At 40.4% G+C, this 18,204-nt stretch overlaps 2 protein-coding genes across 8 annotated transcripts in view; one reads left to right on the top strand and one right to left on the bottom strand.

The window, feature by feature from the left end:
• Positions 1–1,850: 1,850 nt before the first annotated feature.
• On the top strand, positions 1,851–3,758 carry LOC129720460 (uncharacterized). The gene has a single exon (XM_055671948.1). It carries the CDS (start codon positions 1,851–1,853, stop codon positions 3,756–3,758), a length of 1,908 nt encoding a protein of 635 aa, XP_055527923.1.
• The window catches only part of LOC129720387 (insulin-like receptor), a 246,067-nt gene continuing 231,014 nt past the window's right edge, over positions 3,152–18,204 (bottom strand). For 6 of the 7 annotated variants that reach the window (XM_055671853.1, XM_055671851.1, XM_055671855.1 and 3 more), the window contains 11 exons: positions 17,637–17,808; positions 16,480–16,965; positions 16,266–16,413; positions 15,595–16,204; positions 15,411–15,528; positions 15,145–15,352; positions 13,702–15,080; positions 13,513–13,640; positions 13,221–13,452; positions 12,960–13,161; positions 3,152–8,458 (listed from right to left, as the gene is read on the bottom strand). In XM_055671853.1, the coding sequence (XP_055527828.1) occupies positions 7,585–8,458; positions 12,960–13,161; positions 13,221–13,452; positions 13,513–13,640; positions 13,702–15,080; positions 15,145–15,352; positions 15,411–15,528; positions 15,595–16,204; positions 16,266–16,413; positions 16,480–16,965; positions 17,637–17,808 (4,557 nt within the window). In that variant the 3' untranslated portion in view covers positions 3,152–7,584. Of the gene's footprint in view, positions 8,459–12,940; positions 13,162–13,220; positions 13,453–13,512; positions 13,641–13,701; positions 15,081–15,144; positions 15,353–15,410; positions 15,529–15,594; positions 16,205–16,265; positions 16,414–16,479; positions 16,966–17,636; positions 17,809–18,204 lie in introns of all 7 variants that reach the window. The other variant, XM_055671857.1, reaches the window with a different exon arrangement.

Genomic DNA, 18,204 nt, shown 5'->3' with positions numbered 1-18,204 from the left:
AATCTTCGTAACAAATCGAGAAGATCTTACTATATTTAAAACAGTGTTTTATTCTGGCATTCCATGTTCAAATGGCCTGCTTTAGTTGAAGGGCTATGGAAGTAGCTTACATTTTTTTATGCTGACTAAACGAACCGATTGCATTACTAACTCACTGGAATAATTACGAATCTTTTCTATGAGATATTGTGAGTTTTCGTGTTCAGTGCTATGATATACCGTACAGTACCCATTCGCCGTGAGGGTGCCATTCACCGCTCACTTTTTATTTAAAAGTAATTTTTTTCTATAGCAAAACACATTTCATGAAAAAAAAATTCAACGACACTTCAGCAAAGCATAGTTAAACTATGCGTAAAAAACTTTTCAGTGTAAAGCCATTTCATCACAATAAAAATAAATATTTTATTTTCCGTGTCTCTCTTAAACGCCATTTTTTCACGTTGTTGCATGTACTCGCCAAAATAGTCATCTGTGGTTTTAACCCTTTCCCGGTGACTCTAGAGCACCAAGAATTGTAATGACCATACTTCGAAAAAAAAATAAATTATTTTGAATTCTTTTTTCTACAAAATCTTGCATTTCTAATGTACTTTCAACTTGGCATATCAAATGTCAGCTTGATTCAATGTTTGAACTGTTATCAAGAAAACTACAGAAGAAAGTCCGAATTTTACGATAAAAAAATAATGTGTGTTTTTAGCAACTGTTTTACTTTAACATTCATTATTCGTTTTTATAATAAAAATAACTTTTACGTAGATCTATTGGTCATTGAGTGCAACGGTCCATAAAATTATCAATTTTAGTTCTTATTCACTTGTTCCATGAGTTTTTAAATGGTGCCTCAGAGCACCACTGGGCATACAGGAGACAAAAAAATCGATGGCCTTAAATAAACTATATATCTGATTTCTTATTTTTGCTGGCCGTTCTCCTCACTACGTGGTGATTTCAGAAGGGGATGAATCAGAAGCTGATGAGATGGGAAGCGACATTCAAGATGAAGTCGCTATGTTTGCGATAGATCCATTACCAGATGAAGTTCATGAGTATTTTTCCGAGACAAACAAGGCAGAAGTAGAGACACCAGCAAAACGGGCCAAGAAAGAAATGAAAGTGGGTCTAAAGGCATTGAAAACTTACCATTTCTGGGAATAGCTGCAAGCCAAAATCTAGGTACATGACAACTCAGAGATGAGTGAAGAGGAGAACTCGGATACGACATGCTCTTCAAAATTCGTCCTTTCATTGATGCAGTGAGAGCCAATTTTCTAGCCTAGAAAATTCCTTACTCCATAAAAAATAAATCATCAAATAGTCATAAACTAAGTTTTTTTTTCGAAGACTACGTTGTTTACATTATTTTCTATAGTATTTGAATAAATACTTCAAAAATTTTTAGAAATTTTTTTTTCGTGTTTTTAAAAAGAATCCCTGCTGTGCTCATAGGTGCTCTGGAGCACCATTTCAAAATTTGCTTTTTTCTTCAAAATTCAATGTTTTACAGTGATTTCAACTACCCTGCAAAGTATTTTGCCTAAATTGACCCGGAAAGCATTTTTAAATCATGAAAAACCTCATGAGCGGGAGAGGGTTAAGCCAATGAACCGAGAATTTGTTTTATTTTTCCCGAAAAATCTATTCAGAGCTGCCTTTTCAGGTAAGTGCTTCCGGAAAAAGATGAAAAGGATTATAAAACATGCGTACTTATACATGTTTTATGAAAGTTTGAATGAGCGGCAAATGGATCCTTCACGCCACGCCTATACCCATTCACCGTTTATGTTTTTTAATTCCGACTATTTTTTTGTTGTTCGTAATTGATTTATTAAATTCTTCCACACAGCATGTCATCTAGCAGAAAACTAAGTAAATACAAGCAGCAGGACATAGAACAAGCTTTGGAAATGGTTCGTCGGGGAGTTTTCGTCCGGTATGCTGCTAAAGTTTACGGAATTCCACAATCAACTTTGAGAGACAAGATTAACTATAAGTATCCGGGAAATTCGTCGCCTGGGAAGTCACCAATTCTTAGTCAGGAAGAGGAAGCTAAAATAGAAAAGTGGGCCATCTCTGTTGCTCGTGCAGGATTTCCTGTAACTAAAAACCAACTCCGTGTAAGTGTCGCCCAGTATCTAAAAAGGTCTAAAAAAGTAACACCGTTCGTTCGTTGGTGTACCCGGAAAAAGTGGATGATATTATTTTTAAAACGGCATCCGAGTATCAAGATCTGCAAACCAAGTACGATGGCCCGGTACAGAGCTACAGTGAAAGAGGAAGATGTCAGAGATTGGTTCGAAAAAAATGAAAGTTTTTTGGATTCAGAAGGTTTGAAACAGTTATTGGAATGCCCTGACAGAATTTTCAACCTTGACAAAACTTCTTTTGAGTTAGTTGTTAGAAAAAGGAAATGCCTGGGACCTAAAGGAATGAAGCGAGTATATTCAGTGTTCGGAAACAATGAAAAAGAGAGCTACACAGCTCTTTTTACGGCTAGTGCTGCCGGAACGTTGATTCCACCGTTGATACTCTTTCCATACAAATGCCGAATTCCATTTCACGTCATCCGTAGTGTTCCACTCGAATGGGGAATCGGAAGAACAGAATCGGGCTGGATGACCAGTAACGCTTTTTTCGACTTTCTTAGGAACATTTTTAAGCCGTGGCTTGTTAAAAACAACGTAGAACTTCCCATTTTTCTTTTCGTGGACGGACATAAGAGTCATACCACCCTTCAAGTAGCCGACTTTTGCAAACAGGCTGGTATAATTCTTGTATGTCTGTACCCTAACTCCACCCATATTACCCAACCGCTTGACGTAGGATATTTCGCGCCCTTAAAAAAACAATGGGAAGAGCAGCTCTTGCGATTTCGATCGAAAAATGGAATGAGACCTATTTCCAAATCTGAAATTTGCCCTCTTATCGCTTCGACTTTGAAAAGTTTTGAAAATATAGTCAATGTTATCCAAAGTAGTTTCCGAGGTTCCGGCATTTATCCGTGGATTCCTAATGCAATCAAATTTTCATCGCTCCCGTCTGCTGTTTATACGCAGCCTGACAGTGTCAAGGAAACGGTGACGACCGATAACGAACAGCCGTTTATAGAACACAACTTCCTGGAAAATTTTGAAACATTCCTTACTGCAGAGCAGAAAGCAGAGTTTGAACGACAAATAAAATCGGACTCCTGGCATGTACCACTAGAAGATAAAAATCTGTATCAGGTATGGCGGTACATACGGGCAAAGTTACATCCAGACCAACAGGACGAACGAAGCAGCTACAGCGAGGATTTTCTAGGATTCGACGATGAAGATAAAAATACAACTGTTTTGGAAGGCGCTGACATACCTACTCAACTTGAAGACACCAGTTATACAAACACTTTGGCAGATAAAATAAATACTGGGGAAGAAAAGGATTTAGTTATTGATGCAAAGGATTGTTTCGACGAAGTTTTCGTTATGCCTGCTACTGAAAATCGCGGGACACGAGCCAAAATGGCCACAAGTCTACCGTCAGTAGCTACTAGTGAAGAGTTTATGGCCTATATGGATGCGAAAGAGAAAAAAAAGCAAGCTGCGGAGGAACTAAAGGTGAAAAAACGCATAGAGAGACGAAAACGAAAGCTCGATAAAGAGTCACTAAAAAAAGCTAAACGCACACAAACACTAAAGCGCAAAACACCAAATAAAGAAGCTCAATTTAAAAAGAAAACCACTGTAAAATCAAGTCGTGATAATCATCTGTAAGTACTAAAAATTTAATAAACAAGTTTCCTATAAAATTGAATTTTACCTGACAAATACTTATGAACCTCAAAGTGAGCGGTGAATGGCTCACGCATGAGAGGTGAATGGGTACCTTCTGATTGTGATGAGCGGTAAATGGCGCCCAAGAGTTGGCATATTTTTTGTCCAGTATTAAAGTTTTTTGAGAAATTTAACTGTCTCATATATTTTTCATGGAAGAAGTATTAGCTAACATATCTGATGGCTAAAATTCCGTGAGAAAATAGTTGAAATTTTTTTTTATGATAATACAAAGTATGACTTTTTCTTAAGTGCACGGTGGATGGTAACTGTATGGTATGTTTATTGATTTTAAACACAATTTCCCAAACTTTTTTTTGGTTTAGTAGTTTAAAGAGACAGTTTAGTTTATCAAACCAAGATCTTTACCCGTCAGTGTACTCTAACTCATTAAAGAATATTAACTTCGAAATAAAGGCTTTAGTCAAATAAAAATGACATTTCGTGGCCCAAACATTAGGCAGAGCAGACTTTTCGAGAAAAAATCGTCACCTAACGGCATAAAATGGAATAAATGAGTTCAATCTTACAATGGAATTCCATTCTAGGTAATGAGAATTGGCATTACAACGGCTCGAAACCCCCAGGGCTTACGCAAACCAAACGCAGTTGTTTTTTTTTTGTTGTAATCTGTCCGCTAAGATCGGAACGTTGGCATGTAGTGCGTCTGCTTTGGAAGGCATTACCCTTCCCGCTAAACCAAATCACACGTAACACTGAGTTGTAGCTAAGGTAGAGATAGGGAATTGTGGTCGTACGATTTTTGCCGGCGCATGGTTACGAACAAACAAAAGGAAATCTCGGCCCTACTGAGTTCGTTTGCCTTTGCCTTTATCCACTAAAAAAACGTTACAACTAATACTAAATATTAATAAAAATAAATTAATTTACTATGTACAATTTGGTTTTTCTCTCGTTCTCTTTCTCGCGCTCTCTATTACTCTTTTTTTGTCTCTTCTGTTTCCTTTTATTTCCGGTGATTTCGCAACTCTGCTCCCGATTATATCTTTGCGTTGTTTTTAATCGTCTGTGGGCGTGTGCTTGAATAAATAAATAAAATCTATTGGGTTTTTGCTTTTCTTCCACTTAACGACTTTTTTGTTTTCTTAGTTTGTATTCCTATGTTTGCTAAGTTGCGCGGATTACGTTCGTCTGTTAATCTCGTTCATTCTTTCTGTTTTTTTCTTCTTCATTTTGTTTACTAACGGTCTCTTCTATTGTTTGTATATAAAAACACGGAGGGAAAATAAATAAAAATAATAGCTGGTATGCATTTAAATTTAAAATATCTGTTTGCATTTCTTCGTTTAAAAAATTACTATCTATTGACAGGTTTTGCTCTGTTTCTTTTTTGATGCTGTGTGGTTGCATGATTGTGTCTGTGTGTATGGTATGTGTATGAGTGTCTAATTTCTTTTTTTTTCAGTGTTTTACATTCCAAACCGGCTGAGTTCAACTGAATGAATTCAAACAAAGAATCACTTGCTCTCTTCTTCTTTTTGTTCTGCTAAAAACAAAAAAAAACTTATCTCATAAATCAACGAATTTACCGCTAAAAATAACGCTACTATTTTGTATTGCAGGTTCGTTTTTCCTTAATCCTTTGTTTGTGGCCAACTGTTGTATGTGTGCATGTGAGTGCCCCTCTCACACTAGGACGTTCACCTTACTTCCACTCACTTACTGCTCAATTCGCGCTTGCACTCAAGCAAACATAAATGATTGAATCGGTATATTCCTAAAGTTTTGGGGGAGGAACTTTATATAAATCAGACTTTAATTTGTACCTCAAGAAATGTAGTTGATTTCTCTTTCTTGCTTTAATCAATAATTTAATCTTCATCGATTTATTTCTCAGTTTTCTGTAAATTAAAATTTTGTATATAAATTATTCTCTTGTCACTAAACCATTGCTTTTTTTGTTCATTTGTTTGACGGGAGGAAATGAGAGGGTGTACTATTTTATCGTGTATTGGAGATTGTTTACGGATGAAGTACGTGCTTCCGATTAGTCACCGAAATGCTAAACTTTGGCATTGTGTATCGCCGGCGTTACGAGAAATGCAATATATTCAACTCCTTTTTTCTTGGTTCACAAGTGAAGTGAACCATACAAACTTTCTACTTCAAGCGGCGTGTTTGGTTCCATTTCGGCCCCCTCGAAAGCAGCAAATGGGACTGTGATTTCGCATTAACGGCCAGCTTTTTTTTTCATTGCGTTGACAGGAAAAAAAATCAAACTCAGTGAACTTCAATCGCGCATTACTCTACTCTCGTTTCATAAACGCGGACTTTCCCCTAAATTCCTTCTTTTTTCACTAAAAAAATCAAACTTTACATCGTACTATTTGCCACAGTCCAGCATGTGCGTACGGGTGCGTTTCACCATTTTTTATTTCTACTTCCATTAAACTTACATTCTCTAGCTATAGCTCTGCTCTGGTTCATTTAATCTAACCTACAGCGTGTTTGCTTTCTTTTCTTTTTTTACCAAGTGATTTCTTAAATAGTATAATGATAATAAACGTATTGTTTTCTCTCTATATCCATCCAACAACAAAAACAGAACCCGTTCACACATCCTTTTCGCACTCGCATTTCTTTCTCTCTATCATGCTCATTATAAAACTACGCACATGTATTGCACCATGTGCCTATTCTTCAGTAATTCTCTATAATTCCGTTTCGATTTGGGTGCTTGCATGTGTGTTTGAGTGTTTATTTTTCTTGTTTAGCTTGTTACTGCTTGCGTTATGTTACTACCTCTGGTGGGATTGAAATTAGAGCAAAAAATAAAAAAATATAAAAAATGAAAAACAAAAAAAATATTGCTTTCTAGCTGTCGGTCAGTCTGTTGCTTCTATTAGATTTGTTTTTGTTTTCTGCTTTCCTTCCTGTCTAATCATGAAAAGATTGCCTGTTCGTCTCCATGGTGAAGTTTTTTTTTTTTTTGTAAGTGACAGTTTATGCGCTCTATTGTTTTGTACGGGTAAAAGTTTCCGTTCGATAAATAAACTAATGCGAAACGAATTTATGCTTTCTATACATTAATGAATGGTACTTTTCATTCTATCTTTCGTTTCAATTTTTTATTCTCTATTTGTCTAAAGTGGAAATCTTTCGAATGTCCAAAGAAGGAGGAGGAGCGATTGTACAAAAGGAAGGGGCGGGGACAGCCAAAACGTCTGCGAACGTTTGCGTTTGCTCGCGTTGAAGGGTAGAGAACTTTTTTTTCCCACAGAACATGGAAGGGATAGTTTGTTAGTTAATTTCATTGCATGGTTTGTAGTAGCCTCTTTGGATATTTGTTTCATTTTTTGTTGTGGTTTTATGTTTATATTTCGCGATTACTGTTGTGTTAGATTTGGTAGGCTAAACAACGAACAAGAAATCGAAGGACACCTATCTAAGTATGTTAGTGTAATGATCGATTGTATGTGTGTGTGTGTGTGTATTTTTGTTCATGTAAGTGAGCGACTGATGAGTATGAATGATGGTGGACTTAAAAGATTTACTGGTTAAAAGGGGTTTTTTGTTTGAATACTTGTTTACTTCTTCTGCTATCTATGGCCCATCATTGCGAGTGCCTAAGGCTAGCCTGTATCATTTTCAGCTTGTACCCGCCAGCTGCTGGCGGACACGTGGAACTGTTAATTGTGTGCATGTGTGTTCGTGCGCCCGCTGTTGGCTGGCGCACACACGCACGGAACTGTGTATTGTGTGATTACATCCGCTTCCATTTGCTGTCTCGAGTGATCGTGCAGTCTCACACTTCGCCGGTAGAACCCTCGGTCGGAGACCAAAGTACAGCCCTTTCTACGAAACCATTCCTCAACCGGGGAGGAACGAATTCTTTGTTACTTTCGGGTTGCTGCTGCTGCTGCAGTTGCGAATGGAGACCAACACGACCATTTATTCTACCTGTTGCTGATATCGGTACTGCCGCTGCTCCTGCTGCAGTTGCTGCTGAAATTCTACTACTATCGGAGCTGATCGCGTCAAACTCCTTCCCATAGGGATCCGAGTCTATATCGACCAGCCGTTGTTGCTGTTGCCTATTAAGGGATTGTTGTTTCTGCGGTGGTGGAGGAATCATTGGAATCGACCCGAGTCCGGCATTGATAGCGTGACCACTACCAGACAAGTTAGCACCGCCGGAAAGCAGCACCCCGGGAGCACTGTTCACGTAGTCATGTTGCGTTATGTTACCCGCAAACTCGCTACTTCCGCTTCTTCGCTTGTTCTGACTGCTTTGACTACTCCCTGGCGTTGCATCGTGGCTACGAGACATTCCACAATAACCGGGACTGACGCTTCTACTCTTAACCCTGCTATTTCTGTTGTTAGTGTTACCACTCTGCTCGGGTTCTCTATTTCTGCTATTACTGCGGCGATCTCTGCCCTCACGACCACGACTCCTTGACGGTGCCGTTTCTCTTGCCGACGTTTCATCTACAACCACCAGTTCGGCTGTATCCGCATGCGCACCTGTCGCCGCGTGATCGCTCTCCTCATCTTCCTCGTCGTCGTCATCGTCCTCCTCAATCGGTTCCTCCTCTTCGGCTATGGTTTCATCAATATCCCTACTATGATATGATATGGCTAATGAATCACAGATCAATCGGTTTCCAAGTTGCTCCCTGGAAGTGAAGGTAAGAAAAGAAAGATCGATTTTTGGGGAGACCTGAAGGGTGCGTTTGGGGCGGATGATAGATAGGTGGCAGGACAGGCGCAGTCCGAAATCTGTATTCATAAACACGTAGAATAGGGAGTTAAACTGATAAATGTTAGACAGTCTGTCGGTCTGTATCTGTTGTTGTTAGTTTGTACCAGGATGGTTCTCTATCGAAACTAGAGGTATACAAAAAGGGTCGCAATAATCCAGTTAACATGGGGTGGATAATTCATGTTTCAAGTTGCTGTTACTGATTTTGCCATACAGCGGCTTTTTTATGTTCAGCGAATTTGTTCAAAATAAATCTTCAATGAAATCTCAAATAATGTTGAAATTAATGATTAAAATCGTTAAAAAACTGTCCACGTGGTATGTGGATGGCCCCTTAACGTCAAGACGTATTGCACGCAAAAATGTTAAGCAATATATTTATAGAATCAGATAAATTGGATTTTTTTCGAAACTCTTGTGCCCACCCCAATGTTCTTGTCACAACCCGACATAACCTACTCCTTAAAACCTTAAAAACGAGCCCTCTCTTCCTGACATTTTTACTTAACATATTATTGCGGATTGTTCAGATTTACTACAATACTGATGTATAAACCGCCATAACGCAAACAAATGACCTTATAGTAGAGATGTTTGTCTTTTTTCAAACCCGTACCCGACCCGTACCCGAAATTTTTTTTCGGTTGAAACGCGAACCCGAGACTTTTTTTTTCGAATAAACCCGAACCCGACCCGAACCCGAAACTGTGAAACCCGAACCCGAGATTTTTTTTGAGGGTCGATTTTTTGTACCAATTTGAAGCTTTGAGCCTCGAATGTTATTGGAATGTTAGAGATTTTTACAGTTGCATGAAGTTAGACATCATTATCTTGTAATAATGCTTATTTGATATAGTCGGGTTTCGGGTTTTCAGACCCGAACTCAGAAATTTTTTTTCCACCAAACCCGAACCCGACCCGTACCCGACACCTTCAAAAATTTTCAAACCCGAACCCGACACTTTCAAAACTTTTCAAATCCGAACCCGACGGGTAAGGGTCTACCTTATGGACCATTGCACACAAAAAATAACCTCCCTTTGTTTGGTTTACAAGGTGTTAAATTTTTTTCCCATTCATCGTTTAGTGATAGGAGTGAAAATGAATGATACGAGTACGAAAAAGATCGGATCGGGCTATGCTGGATAAAGCACACCTCAATTTAGATGACATCCCATCTTCGGTGACGGCAGGTTAAATCGTGGACTATTTGGTCAATCAAGTCTCCCAAGAAATTGGAGAAGGACTCATGGGATTCAAAATTTACACCTCCACCGAAAGTTTTCCTCCAGCCGGACTTGAACCAAAGTTTTCTTTGTTTAGCGCTTAAATTGTTTAGGTACCGGTTGTGAAAATTGAATGGAAAGTTAAAATAACTGTAATCTTTTGGTTTATTCTTGGAAACGCAATTTTTAACAACACACTTCCGCATTTTCACTGGACCCGAAATTCCATGTTAACAAACCAGCGGCAACTGTCAAATCCAGTGTTGCCACATTTTCATCCGTACTGAAAGGATAAAAATCTTTTTCATCTGTACCTTTTGTTTCAAAAATCTGTTCCAAAATCAGTAACTGTAAAAATTGTGTGGCATGTTGTAACGTTAAAAAAGTTACAGAAGTTGTAAGTTATTCATTTAGTTGATGATGTTAATAGATATTATTATTGAATTTGTTTTCAGGAAGGGAAGCCGGACAACAGCAACGTTTGTACCAAAACACAGATTGGCCCTTCGCTGCTAGCTTTACAGAAATGATTGGTTGTGTTTTGTTTTCCAGTGCTTTCAAGTGCACCGAGAAAAAAATATCAGTCCAATTAATGGACCCTTCCCAAATAAATCTGTACCTGTGGCAACACTGGTCAAATCTCTTTTTTTCTCCTGTTTTTGTGACGTCACCGTGCAATGATCTATTCTGACAACAAATGGCTACTGAGATTCTACACGCTCTTATTTTTACGCATACAATCAATAAAAAGCAGCCATTTTTGTGCCATAAATAAACAGCATTCAAATTGCTACTTCAGGCATGCAACAGTTGTGAAAACAATTGATCAAAGTTTCATGTACGTAGTTTTCATAAATCAAGAAAAAATTAGATTGCAAAATTCGAGTTGATCGCGACCACGTCCCGATTCACCTTATGGGCTTCATAAAATATTTATTTGTATTACTCCGTGTTCATTGCTCATTTTTTGTTTCCAAAGTTTTGATGGGTTATCGTAAGTTATCGAGACTATATTAACATTTTATCGAATTTTTTAATATGTTTTTAAAGCTGAAACAGCACTGAGACTTTGCTTACCTATATCAAGGTTAAAATGACCTTTGTTAAATGCAATCAGCAATCTGCAATTTTCATATTGAGCTTGAGCTTGAACGACCGCACATTTTGTAGTTGCTCCTCTCCGTGATGGATATCAAGCTAGTGAAGTTGCACAATGAACCTCGAATAGATGGCTATTCAGGAGTAATTTACCATCTTAAATGTACAACAATTCAGTAGCTAAGAGTAAAGATCTATTACGGTGCCGGCCCCGTCCTTACGGTCGTTAGAGAAGGAAGGAAAGAAGGAAGTGTTACAACCGCCGTTGCCAGAGACCGAGGTTACCCCTCTGCATCTCTAACGACTATAACGGAAAGGAAGGTAACTTTTTATCACCGTGGTCGGTTGTCAAGTGACGAATTTTTATACTTTTACGTTTTCCTATTTTTATAGACTGTACTGCTCTTCTTTACTGAGGTAACTGAACGTTACCCTGGAAAGTATCAACAATTGTAACTGTCTGGAGAGGTTGTTCATTTAACTGTTCGTTAGTGTGAAGAAAGGGTCAAGCAGGGGGTTGGGAGAGAGCCTGAAAATAAAACTATGCGTAAAAGTCCCTCTGACACTGAACGGCCTGATTCTACTAATATTCAAACTCATGACTATTCGCTTATTCAACAGACTTTTTATCTTGAGCCTACGAGATCTCCTACAGCAATTTGCAGTTTTTATTTTTCTTTTGTTTTGCAAGCTTAGCGATTGAGTGATCAACACATCGAAAGATCAAGCATTTAGTGTCGCTAACAGTGTCGATAACTTCGAAGCTAGCTAATTAACTAGTGCACAAAAGGTGGATTTTTTCGTTAGTGAGACTGTGTTCTTCTGTTTGACAATTTGTTTGCCTACATTATCATATTCAATCTACCATGTCTCGATGGTGCCGTTGCTAACCACAAGCGGGTATAATTGTATCGACAATCCAGGCAGAGTTAGCAGACTCAACGAAATTATCACATGTGAAAATCCAGAAGAGCACATCTCCAATTAAAACTGTAAAGTTTCAACGAAATTATTCTCATGGTACATTCCACGTCAACGACAAACTCAACATACCACGAATCAATTTTGCAGTACGTGACCGAGCATTGTCGTGAAAAAATACGCTATTTTTTTGCTTCAGGTCGTTTGCAAAAGGTGAATAACTTCATTCGAATAATCCATCTAATTTGATTAGAACCCTCTTTATTCAAAAAAAAAAGATTTATTTGCAACCCCCTTTATACACGGCTCCCTAGTTTCATGGAAATTCCCCTGATCCAACATTGTCAACATAGTGTGTCTGTATTGTATGTGTGCTTGTCACTCAACAGAAAGTATAGAGAAACAACTCATACGATTATTCTATAAATACAGAGAGGTTGGTACACAGAAAGGAAAAAAATAAAAAAGATAGGACAAAAAACAACTACAACACAACATTAAAACAGGCATCGTTAGAGGGACAATCACAAAGCTAAGACAACTATTTGAAAAAGAAAAATGCAACGCGGCATCGCTATGACATTAAGCACAAAATGTTAAAATAAAAAATATATATCTTCTATTTCGAGCATTCCCAATCTGGAACCAATTCGAGTTTACATGTGCAAAATTCGCCTGGTTTATCCTTCTTTATTATTTCTCTCGTGAACAGAAACAGCCTACTGCCGTTGAGGAAGGCGAAAATTGCACAACGGAAACGGACCTCCAATTTGCGGTTTTCGTTATTCTTTTGTTTTTATTTTTTTTTTTTTTGGTTTGCTAGAAGGGACCGTTGATAACCAAATTTTAAAAGCCAAATCAGTAGTATACGAACATTGCCAAAACATTTTCGGGAAGAGTGGGTGCATGATATATGATGAGAACTTGTGAGCGTACGACACGATGTTTTTTTTTTTTTTTTGTTTTATAATATTAGTTGTGATGAGTAATGAGCGATGAGCGGTTAGAACACGACAACGAGCGAGAGCGAGCAAATTTTGATTGTAGCTAACAAATTTTGAATTTTGAATACATTTCTGGACTACTTCTTGTACTTCCGTTTTTTTTTTCACTTTCGAAAAATAGAAAAATATATATTTTTCGACATTTACCTAGATGTGCTGTTCTCACCTTAGTGGCGAGTGCGGCGAGCGGATGGTGGCCGTCGGACCGTTGTTCGGCACCAGGTGACTATTGGTCATCTCCATCGAGAACTCGTCGTCAGTGCCGACGTCCCCGATGTGCATCTCCTCGTCCTTGTCCATGTCATCATCGCCGCCACCGCTGCCGCCTCCGCCAGGGTGCAACGGGGTGGTAACATCGTCCATGTTTACTAAAACGGCACGGGGAAGTTAGAGCGAAACAGAACCAACAGTCTGTGGAGAAACTTACTTTGATGCTGCGCTGGTTCTTGATCTGGGGAGTTGTAAAATGACACCGCGAGGAACCGATCGTTGGCATCCGGCAGCAGCATGTTGATGATATCCAGGAAAGTAGGCCGTGCTGTCGGTCGGTGCTGCCAGCACCGCCGCATTAGATCGTATAGTTTGTCTGGGCAGTTTTCCGGCCGCTCCATGACACCACCGTCGATTACGTACCGCAGTACCTGATCGTTGGTGAGACCCTGTGAATGATCACAACATAGAGGTTATTAAAATTCCGAAGAAGAATTCTGTTTTCATACCTGATAGGGCTGCGAGGCAAGCGTAGCCATCTCCCATAGGACTACGCCGTAGCTGAACACATCGCTGCTGCTGCTGAACACGCCGTCTTTGAGACTCTCTGGCGACATCCATCGCACCGGGAGAAAACCTATGCAAGAGGGAGGGGACGTGTTAGCATAATATTCGGTAGGTGACAACTCATAACTAACCTTTTGTCCCCTTTCGGTAGTAATCCGTCTCGTAGATGTCCCGGGTCATACCGAAGTCACCAATCTTGACGGTCAGATCTCCCGCCACCATACAGTTGCGAGCTGCCAGATCTCGATGGACGAACTTTTTCGCTGACAGGTACGCCATCCCGTCCGCTATCTCAATTGCCATCTGATAGATCTGCCGAAGCGTAGGCGGTTGTGGGGACGGTTCATCCCCGTTCTCGTAGTCCGGTCGGTGTCGCCGCAGATAACCCTTTAGATCGCCGTTCGCCATCAGTTCCATGATGACGAGCGTTGGGTCACCTTGCGATACGACCCCCAGCAGCCGAACGACGTGATGCGTATGGAATTGCTTCATGACGGACGCTTCGATAAGAAAGCTTTCACGCTCTTTGGTGGTTGCGTTCTCGTTGACCGTTTTGATGGCACACGGAATGTTCCCGTTGACACCACGTAGATACGTTAAAATTCCCTTGTATACCATTCCGAAGGAACCCTGACCGAGCTCCTCCAGCTGAATAATGTGTTCCCGTTCGACTTCCCACTCGTCGACCTTGTAGATAACGCCGGCGTAGTCTGGATTCACCTGGGCTATCAATCGCATATTTTGCACCGGTAGATAATGACATTTGTAATAGTAAGCTAAAGGCACGACCACCAACAATATAGCTAAAAAAGGGAAAAGTATCCACTGCCAAACAGGTATGCTGCCCTCCCGCTCCAGTAGAATATATCGCGGTAATGAATAGCCGCCATCACCAGCGATCGTGTTAGCTCGAATACGGATGCTGTAGTTGCCTGGTTCCAGCTTGGGCAAGTAGGTAAATCCGCTTTGACTGAATTCCTGATAGGAAACACACTGTACGCTCGCCTGAACAGAGTCATCCATACGCTGGTACTTGATCGAGTAGGACACAATTGGACCGTTCGGTTTGGTCGGTTCTCTCCACTGTACTTTGATCACACGCTGCGTTTGGTTCGACTGTTCTTCCACTAGGATCGAATCCATCGGAATATCATCGGCTCCCTTCTTGGTAGGCGTGCGGAAATTGTGAATTACTTCAGTGCCGCAAGCGGAATCCAAATCAACCAGCTTCACATTGTTGCCCGGACTCACACCGCGTTCTCTACAGGCGCGTACTTTGAACACGTAAAGTGAATAATGCTTCATAGAACTGAGCGGTATGCTGAAACTGGTATTATTGGTGGTGTTGAACAGCGTCAGATAGAATTGCGCAGTTGAATCCATCATTGTTTGGCGATCCTTGCTCTCGATGTTGTTCGAATCAGTGATGTTCGGAAATACGATCGAAACGTTGTTGGCCATCCCAAGACTGCGTTTTCGGCGATTTGTCGAATCTCGCAGGGTTGGATTTCTGTTAAATAAAAAAATAATCTTTAGTGCAAATTTCTGTGGATTTTTTTTTTCAATGCACTTACTTAATGTATACATAATTATGCAACTGGTCCTCGAAGCTTATCTGTTGTTCAGCTTCTGTTCGATCGAACAATTCTCCCTTGGACGTGGCCGGACAGAACTTACTGCACTGTTCCTCTGTGCAAACATCTCCGATGTAAGGAAATTTCGCTGGCGGTGCCAACGTCGGGGTTTCTACGGGTGCGTTTGCCGTTGAACTTTTATCGATTTCTGAAAAACAGTATGTTAAAACGGACAACTTCCTATCGGAGTTAGATATTTTGATCACCTTCGTTGCAGTAATTTCGTTGGTTTAGCATCTCTTTGCCGTCGGCGTTCAGCTCAACAAAAACCTCGTAGTAACGCAGATTACCATTCATCTTCAACGGTGGGAGCCATTTAATTGTCTGATAGAAAAAAAACGATCACTATCACACATTCTACGAGCTGTTACGCTCCCAGCGGAAACTTACCAGCATGTCCTCATTTGGAAAAACTTCGACATCCACATCCCTCACAACGGCTGGGGTACCGGGTGCCGTAATGAAATACTTAATCCTGCTTTGACCTCCCAGTCCCTCGGAAGCTAGCGTGTAAGTCTTCACATAGTAAGCATACTGCGTGTAAGGTTTGAGCTGCGTTAGGATCTTGCTCGTATAGTTTTCCGTGTTAAACTCGCTGATATCGTCCAGCCTCCAACCTTCCGTGTTGCATGCATCTCTTCCGTCGAAAAATGTTACATTCTGGAACGGCGCCTCGATGTAGTAGATAACGTACCCCAGCAACTGTCGGATGTCTGCCAACTGTGTAAACGGTGCCCATTGGATGATGGCCGTCTCGGCTGAAACCGACTTCAAGCTAGTGTCCAGCTCGGTAATTTCGCAAGCAGCCCGATCTCCGTTGTTTGCCGCCAGCTGAGCCTCGTTCTCGATTTCGATCTTCGGATTGACAGCCTTCAGTTCACGAATTTTTCCCACACACAGCATCGGGTTGTTATAGAAAAACAACTTTCCTTCGCGGATGGTCACATTACGATCGAACAGTTCCTGCAGATTCTGGTTCTCCACTATGTACAAACTTGAACTAGAATGGAAACAAAGGATTAATACTGCGTAAACAAGACAACAGTCTACAGAATACTAACTTTGAAATTTTTGCATGCGTTCCGTGAATTATCCTAAGCTTTTTCAGGAATCCTAACGAAAGCAGTGGATAGGACCGCACAACTTTCAGATAGCCCGTGATTTCCGTGATGCTACTAAGAAATTTCTCCAACTCTTTGACTATGTTTTCTGCAGAAAAAAAACAAATTTTGCATTGTTATTCATGAAGATTTTTTTTTTTTCGATTTGACTAACCTCCCCCACGACTTCTCAGCTGTATTTCCAAGGATCCTTCGATAATCTCGCATCCTTTTAGCGACTGAGCGCTTTGTATGTTATCGATATTACCCCCACCGCAGCGCTTCGGACAGGCTCCCTTGTCACACTTCTTGCAGCGCCTTTTGTCGTTTACTATCTGCAGCTCGTGATCGGCCGGACACTCCATGATGCACGTTTCGTTGTGCGGAATGTACGGATACTGCGGCAAATCCTGATTCGAGTCCAGCGAGATGGGCTTCTTGATGGTGTAGCACTGGTCGGCCGTTATGCAGCGGCTGTGGTAGACGAACATACCCTCCGGACACTTGGTCACGCACTGCCGCCGGCCGGCCGGATCGATGCTCAGATGTCGACAGACGGAACAGTTGGACCCGTTCCGGCCGGTGCAGCTACCGAGGCACGTTTCGTCGCAGCACTCGCCGGTCACGGTGCACGACTTGTTTGGGCAGGTGTCGTGGCATTCTGTGGAGAAAAAAAAAGCAAAAGAACGCATGTCAATAAATTTTATCGGAAGGGCTTGGAAGGATGATTTGAAAGCAGCTGGTGCGTTGTTTCATATACACATATGAGCATACCTATATTTTTAAAATTCATAAAACTCAACCGACGGGATTTACAACTTCATAAAAGTAAGATAACAATTCTTGCGAAGGACATAACAATTCACTAATTGCTACATATATCAACAGTTTAAAACTCCTGATAAAGTACGCTAACCAACTTTTTGTCAATAATCTTACTGAAAAATCAATTAAATTATTAAATTGGACGATTATTGAAATAGATAGCTGACCTTGTAAAACTGGCAATCTCTAGTTAAAGCTTCCCGCAACTCCATTTGAGAACCCACTCCAAAGTAAAAACTCTCCAGTTGGGTACTTGAACTTTGCAATATAAACCAACTATCCACAGAGTATTCCCTCGCAGCTCAATATCAATACAATCGGAAACGATGTCCAATTCAACAATTGCTCTTTGAATAGCAATTATTTCCGTCGGAATTACACCAGTTCGAGCCCGATTTCTCAGCAATGAGAGGCATACCAAACGTACCAAAAAGATTTTAGCGGTCCACGCTGATAACAACGGATAACAACGCACCGAGAGAAGGGTTGATTGATCTCTATACTTACTATTTTGGCAGTGATTGGCATTCCAGCAGAGCGTCTTCCGATGTTCCTTGTGATGTGGAACCAGTCCTTTGGTTGGAGCTATTGGGCATCGCTGAGTTAGGTTCGTTCCATCCGGCAGCACCAGGCTGGTTTCCGTTGGACAGATCGGGCAAGCATTTTCCTTTTGATTATCCTGCGTAGGAAGAAAATACGGTATATAAAATTATTAATTCCATTTAATTAGCAAGAAAAAACATGTTATGGATAGAAATGGAAATCTAAAAATATATGCAGACTTTATTTGGAAGGTAAACGGTAGCTGCAATCGGCAGCTGACAATAATAGCTATTGATTTAAATATTGCATTTTCGTCCCACAAACACGCACGACTTCAAATTAGTACGTCAATTAATTACTGGCAAACAAGAATTGCGCAGCTGAACAAAAAAAAATTGCCTCTTGTTGTTCAAGAAGGGCATTTTTACCAATTAGCTTGATATTTATCTCTGCTGGCAACTGGAATATTGGTGTTGTCTGTGGCGAAAATACAAGAGCATAAAATTACAACTCACTAATGAATGACACCTTG

This window comes from Wyeomyia smithii, chromosome 2 (genome assembly GCF_029784165.1).
Source record: "Wyeomyia smithii strain HCP4-BCI-WySm-NY-G18 chromosome 2, ASM2978416v1, whole genome shotgun sequence".
Lineage (NCBI taxonomy): Eukaryota > Metazoa > Arthropoda > Insecta > Diptera > Culicidae > Wyeomyia > Wyeomyia smithii.
Note: the sequence above shows the minus strand (reverse complement) of the source record. Positions and strands in the feature narration are given on the sequence as shown.